This window comes from Curcuma longa, chromosome 21 (genome assembly GCF_044706935.1).
Source record: "Curcuma longa cultivar G26 ecotype Majalengka, Jawa Barat chromosome 21, ITB_CL_G26_1.1, whole genome shotgun sequence".
Lineage (NCBI taxonomy): Eukaryota > Viridiplantae > Streptophyta > Magnoliopsida > Zingiberales > Zingiberaceae > Curcuma > Curcuma longa.
In genome coordinates, this window is record NC_133881.1 from 6183488 (window position 1) to 6190823 (window position 7336).

General features: G+C 41.0%; 1 protein-coding gene across 1 annotated transcript; it reads right to left on the reverse strand.

Annotated features, from left to right (window-relative positions):
• Nucleotides 1-4293: 4293 nt before the first annotated feature.
• On the reverse strand, nt 4294-6465 carry LOC141815101 (cation/H(+) antiporter 15-like). The gene has a single exon (XM_074703056.1). The coding sequence runs from the start codon at nt 6463-6465 to the stop codon at nt 4294-4296; it is 2172 nt and encodes a 723-aa protein (XP_074559157.1).
• Between the last annotated feature and the right edge of the window lie 871 nt (nt 6466-7336).

The window sequence follows — 7336 nt, forward strand, 5'->3', positions numbered from 1 at the left end:
TAGGGGTTTTTAAACAGTGTTAAGTTACATTTTGCCTGTTTAATTATGAATTTTGTTGGTCTCCTTTTGCTCTTTGTGATTGGCATTGGCAGGCAGTCCTATGTTATTGAATATAATTCAAATTAATCTAAATTTGCTTTTCGATATGTAGGAGAAACATTAGTCAGGTGTTTTGTAGGAGAAACATTAGTCAAGTGTTTTTGCTATTGGTTTTGTTTTGCCTCTTTCTTCCCTCGCCACATCTTGCGTTTATCCCAATCCGAAAATAGATTGTTCAACAGATTTCCTTTCGTTAACAAGGATAGAAATGAGTAAAAATTTGATTAAATTAAATAAATTAATTGAATCGATTATTTTAAAATTTTGATTATTTTTTTAAAAAATAAATAATTTGATTCGGTGTTGATTTAAAATTTTTTTATTCAATTAAATTGAATTAATTAAAATAAAAAATAATTAATAATTTTTTTATAATATATAAAATTTTTGATTATTTTAATTAATTTGATTGAAAATTAAATTAATTAATATTTTATCAGTTTGAGTTGTTTAATTTTTATTTAAAAATTTTATTGATTTAATTAATTTAAATTTTTTTGATTATGTTTGATTTCAATTAATTTGATTTGATTCGATTTTAATCATATACTCAATCCAAGAAGGATAGGGTTTTCCTTAGAGATCTAGTCTTCTGATGATGAGGTAATAAGAACTATTTTCTTGTTTCTTGTCCTTGTAATGTTTGAAGAAATGCAAAACATTCTTCCACTCCCTTGATCGTAGTAACCCTCTCCATCCCAAACAGAATTGTGAGGCCTAAGAGAGGTGATACCACAAGGATTAGTGTCACAGTTTGTAGCTGGAACATGCTACTTGAGAGAGCATCATATAGCTAATGGCTTCTAAAGATCAAAGCATGATCGACATCGACATCTAGGCTTATCAAGAGGGAAGTAACATATGTAAATGAAAGAAGAGACCACAATTGGAAAGAAAATAAAGTTAAATGTGTCATTGTGTATAGGGTGTAAGCGACTCGATGAGCTGATTAGGTGCTCTACCTTCACCAAGAATTAGTTGTCAAACTATAGCTAAAATCACACTATTGTAACTAACACTTGGATACTAAAATGCTCTCTCGAGAATAGAGAGGTTTTTAGGCCTAATATTAGTGTGTATTTCTCAAGTTTAATGTAAAGTGTCTCTTAAACATTGCCCTTACAAATGATGTTTTGTAAGTGTTATTTAGTTTAAGAGATGCTGGCAAGTAGAAATGAGCAAAAATTCGGTTAAACTAAATAAATTGATCGAATTTAAAAATTTGATTCAATTATTTCAAAATTTTGATTATTTTTTTAAAAAAAATCGATTATTTCAGTTCGGTTTTGATTTTAAAATTTCTTATTCAATTAAACCGAATTAATCAAAAAAAAAAAATATATTTTATAAATTTTTAAATAAGTAAACTGATAAATCCCTAACGAATTGTAAATTTTTCATAATATTTAAAAATTTTAATTATTTCAGTTAATTCGGTCGAAAATTGAATTAATCGATATTTTATCGGTTCTATTTATTTGATTTTTATTTAAAAATTCGGTTGATTCGGTTAGTTTAAAAAAATTTGGTTTGATTCGATTTTGATTAATTCAATTTGATTCAATTTTAATCGAATACTCAATCATATTCTTAAAGTATTTACAAATCACATTGATGAATTCTCTTATCTAAATATGTTTTTGAAAGAAAAATAATTTTTCTCTTTTGAGTTAAAATTTAGAGAAAAATAATAATTTCCCTGATTTGTTCCTGATTACAATTCATCGATTCGGTTCTCTGGCCTCATGTCAGAATATTTAAATTGGAGTTGGTTGCCGATCATGGCTTTGTTGAAGCCAGTGGTGAACTTCAGAATTAATTAGTATAAAATGCCACTACTGCTTGAATTTTACAACTTCCTAATCATTTTTTAGTCATTGAATGAAAACTAAGGATATGATTTGCATAAACTGGATTGTTCACTTTTTCTCGCTTCACTACTTTTCTTTTTCTTCTGAGATTGGGCCTCTAATGTTTGGACTTACTCTTCATTCAACATTCGACTTTTCTATACTTAGAATTAAACTGATGGAAGCTTCCCAGAATTAAACAATTTTGAAGACTAGATTCTCACATAATGCTTCTATCCTAGCAAATAAACTTTTGTTTTTGAGTTTGTTTTCTTCCAATGTAGGCCTCGCCTGTAATGATCGGCGGTCGCCAAGCTTATGTTGAAGAAAAAAGGGCCACAGGTTCACGAGGTGCATGTTGTATACACTCAATTTAAAACGTCCATTACCTTGTGAATAATTTTTAACAACGGCCTAATTGTTTAAAATTTGATTTCTCCAGTTGGTAGTAGAGGTAGATTTGATGCAAGAGGTGGGTTTCGCAATGATGCAAGAGGGCGTGGAAACTTTTATGGTGGCGGTCGTGGTGGTTATGGCAGAAGGGACTTCGATACTAAACCTGATTTTGGAGGAAGAGGTGGTGGCAGGGGAAGATATCCAAATCGAGGCAGCGATGTCGGTTACCAAAGAGTCGATGCCATGGACTTTGCCGGTGGCCGTGGAAACAGTGCTGGCTCTGCAATCAGAGCATCTGTCAGAAACTAAACAAACAAGTTGGCAGTGGGATTATGATCTCAAAGCTTCATTATCTGGATCACGGATTGGTCACCGTACATACTTAAAATTGATATCTTAGTTCCTATTAATTTTGTAACACATTTTTAAAGAGTTTTTCTATTGAACCCTGAGAATTTTTTTTTTGTTTGTTTTTTTTTGCACTCTATTTTTAAAATTTTCACGGTTACTAATGTTATTATTCCTTTTGATTGTAAGGGTTTTTTAATAGTGTTAAGTTACATTTTGCCTGTTTAATTATGAATTTTGTTTATGCCTTCTTTTGCTCTTTGTGATTGGCATTGGCAGGCAGTCCTATGTTATTGAAAATAATTCAAATTAATCTAAATTTGTTTTTCGATATGTAGGAGTAACATTGTTTAACAGATTTCCTTTCACTAACAAGTAGGACTAGAGATAAGTAAAAATTTAATTAAATTAATTAAATTGATAAATCGATCGAATTTAAAATTTTAATTCGGTTATTTTGATTATTTTTTTAAAAAATAATTAATTGGATTCGGTGTTGATTTTAAAATTTTTTATTCAGTTAAATCGAATAAATTAAATTAATTAAAATAAAAAATAATTTTTAAATTTTTAAATAAATTTATTTATAAATTTTTAATTAATTGATAAATTTTTATAATATTTAAAATTATTAATTATTTTGATTAATTCATCCGGAAATTAAATTAATCAATATTTTTATCGATTTGAATTGTTTAATTTTTATTTAAAAATTTAATCGGTTTGGTTAATTAAAAAAATTTAGTTCTATTAGATTTCAATTAATTTAGTTCTGTTCCATTTTAATCAATTACTTAGTCCTAAATAAGGATAGGATTTTTCCTTAGAGATCTAGTATGAGGCAATAGGAACTATTTTCTTGTTTCTTGTCCTTGTCGTGTTTAAAGAAATTCAAAATATTTTTCCACTCCCTTGATCGTAGTAACCCTCCTCTATCCTAAACAGAATTGTGAGGCCTAAGAGAGGTGAGGCCCCAAGGATTAGTATCACAGTTTGTTGCTGGAACATACTACTCGAGAGAGCATCATATTAGCTAATGGCTTATAAAGATCAAAGCATTATCGACATCAGCATCTAGGCCACAATCGAAAGGAAAATAAAGTTCAATGTGTCATTGTGTATAGGTTGTAAGCGACTCGATGAGCTGATTAGAGGCCCGACCTTCACCAAGAGCTAGTTGTCGAACTATAGCTAAAATCACACTATTGTAACTAATATTTTGATAGTAAAGTGTTGCTTAAGAGATGCTCGCAAGGTATTTACAAATCACATTGATGAATTCTCTTATCTAAATATGTTTTGAAATAAAATTAATATTTTGATTTGTGTAAACTCGACTCACTCACCTATTGATGACAATTAGTGCTGAAATTAAACTTCATTTAACAATGTTATTTAAATAAGTTCTCTGAATCTAACTTGTTTACTATAGACTCAATACTTGTTTGTAAAACTTAATCAAGTTAACAAAACAAAAGCAGAAATTTATCACAAAATTAGTCCCTAGCTAATTAATTAATCAATCATACAATAAATGAAGAAAAGAAATATCATACCATATTTCTACATTGTTTTTACTACCAATTAAACTACAATTTAATTAAACTCTGGCGGCCGCCTGCGGCATCGCTGGCCCGGCGGCGGTCGTCGCCGATGACCTCAGATTGACTTGGCTCATGAACCGTTGCAACGGCGTCAGATGTTCCCTGTCATCCCCCGCCGCCTGCCCTCCGGCCGGCGGCGGCCTCGCCACGTATTGATGCACCACCAGCACGGACACTGACATGGCGATGTCCGACGACGCCAATAAGTCCCCGATGGGCCCCAGCTCCGGGCACTCTGCCCACTCCGTCAGCGCCGACGTGAGCGCCGCCGCTTCCTCCGACTGGCTCCGCCCCACCACGTACAGGTCGTGCGTGTCCCCCATCGCCCTGATTACCGAAACCATCTCCACTGCGTTGCTCGTCACGTGCTCAGTGTACACCACCGACTCGTCGTCGGCGGTCCGCACCCGGAACTCGTTCAAGTACTCGTCGTCCAGCTTCCCCTCCTCCCCGTCGCCCGTCACGATCGAGATCGTCGCTGGCGAAGGAGCCGACAAGCCCTCCGGTTTGTCTGCCGGCACGAACCTCACGACAGTGAGGCCGACGGTGGGGTTCTCGATCATGCGCCTGCCGTAGGAGAGCGCCTCCCTGTCGTCGGCGCCGCCGAAGAAGAGCAGTGCAACGTGGTGGGAGAAGCGTTCGTCGCGGGACTGGCGGCTCTTGCTGCTCAGCCCACGGTCGATTAGGATGCCAACGGAGCAGGGTGAGGCAGCGAGGACGTTCACGTTCATCATCTTGAGGGAGGCGTTGATGGGCTCCAGCCCGCCGTCGACGGTCTGCTGCTTGTGGAAGGGAAGGATGATGAGGGTCACGTGCTTGTCCTCCGCCAGGTTGCAGATGTCCTCGTGCATGCTCGAGTACGGTGACATGATGCTCAGCGTCTGCACCGACACACCGCCGGCCTGCTTCTCGTACTTGTCGAAGGCGTGGAAGACGTGGTCGGCCTGCCCCTGCGGGTTGGAGATCCCCGTTGGCCTTCTCCTATCGCCCTCTGAGTTGTGGACGATAAGCAAGGTGGAGGTGCGGCCGGCGAGCTCAATGAGGTGGGCGGCGTAGATGAAAATGGGCGATCGCTTGGTGGGGCAAGAGATTTCGAGGAGCGCGATGATGGCCGGCACGTTGCGGGTGTTGTGGACGCACACCAGCACACGGAGCTCCATGTCCGGCTTCGATCGTTGCAGATTGCGCCGCTTGTACCCCGCGATGCGCCTAAACGGCCGTTGCAAGCGCGTTACCACCGGCGTGGCCACCGCCGTCATGAACAGAGAAATCACTATCATCACAGCGAACGATTCCTCGCTGAGCACTCTCTTGTGGCGTCCGACGTTAAGGATGAACAACGCGATGATGCCTCTGGTGTTCATTAGGAAGCCAAGTGTGAAAGCGTCGCTCAGCGGCATGCTGTACATGACGGCGACGATGAAGGTGGCGACGACTTTGGCGAAGGCGGCGAGAACAGAGATTAGAACCAGAACGCCGACCAATTTCCAGTCTTCATTGAGCGTTCTCAAATCGGTCTTCATCCCGCTGGTGACGCAGTAGAGCGGCAGCATGATGCCGACGACAATGTCTTGCATCTTGTCGCGCAAAGCCACCCGGACGGGGCCGTCGGGCACCATGACGCCCAAGAAGACGGCGCCGGTAACAGAGTAAAACCCCAAGGCCTCCGTCAATACTCCGGCGAGCATCATAATGCTGAGGAGGAGGCAGATGTGGAAGTTGCTCACCGGTTGGTCTTCGGGGATCCTCTGCAGCAGCCAGAGCACGATTGGCCGGAGGCAGACGAAGCAGAAGATGAGGAGGGCAACGCAGGAGAGAGTGGTCCAGAGAGGCGTTAGCGGGTCGGCTTGCGGTTCCGCGAGGCTAAGCATGACCATGAATAGGAACCACAGGATGATGTTGTTGACGAAGGCGGCGGTAACGGAGATGCGACCCATCTCGGAGTTGAGGAGCTTGGTCTTGGCGAGGATGTGAGCGAGGACGGGGAAGGAGGTGACAGAGTTGGCGAGGCTAAAGAAGAGGAGGAACGGCACGCCGTCCATGGCGTCGGAGACTAGGTTCCGCAGCGCGAAGGTGGTGGCGGAGCAGATGCCGAAGGGCAGAACCATGCCGACCACTCCGATCGCCATGGTCTTCTGCCCTGCCCGCCGTAGCAACGCGACGTCCATCTCGAGGGAGACGAGGAAGATGAAGTACGTGAGGCCGATTTCCGCCGCCGTCTCGAGCGTCAAGAGGCTATGAGGCCGAAAGATGGTGCGGCTGAAGCCAGGCACCCGGCCGAGCAACGTCGGTCCCAAAAGAATGCCGGCCTATCGACGGAGACATCACGGAACTCATTAGATCTACCACAATCGGCCACCACAGTCGCAAACTCGAACGGCAGCGAGACTTACGATGACCTCAGCGATGGAGCGTGGCTGGTGGAAGGGGCGGAGGAGAAGGTTGAGACCGTGGCTGGCGACGACGATGATAATGACTTGGATCATGAAAAGCGGGACGTCGTAGTCGAAGGGGTAAACATTTTGCCAGACACCTTCGATGGCGACCAACTTGGGGGTGTAGCAGCTGACGTCGTCTCCGGTGAGACTGCTGGGCAGTGCTCGAACCGCCATGATCAGCGACCACAGAAACTCCTGCAGGAAACGGAGATTGTGAGAGAAAGATGGCGATGCGAAATGCCAAGGAGATTTCATCTCCATGGCGAGAGCTATTCTTTCATCGGTGGAGCGGGCTTCGCGACCTGTGCCTGATTCATACAAGAACAAAATAAAAATAAATAAGCAAATAGAACTTGAGTTTGATAAATATTTTACTAACATTTTTTTTTTATTTTTTGTTCTTTTTAATTGATCTGTGGAGGGGCTGAAGTGTAATTAATTGTCGGTTTATTATTTTCGTCACTATTTTATAATATTTTAGTAATTAAATTGCAACTTAATGGGCCCTGTCGAGCACGGCCCATTAACAGCTTAGCCGTACGGGCTTGCAGCCTGCTAGGGTTTTTCCAATGTTCAGTGCTGGGTTCGACTCACACCAGAC

Bases quoted from the DNA above. Each gene is read 5' to 3' on its own strand.
- LOC141815101 (XM_074703056.1), bottom strand. From the start codon at position 6,465: ATGGACGTCGCGTTGCTACGGCGGGCAGGGCAGAAGACCATGGCGATC.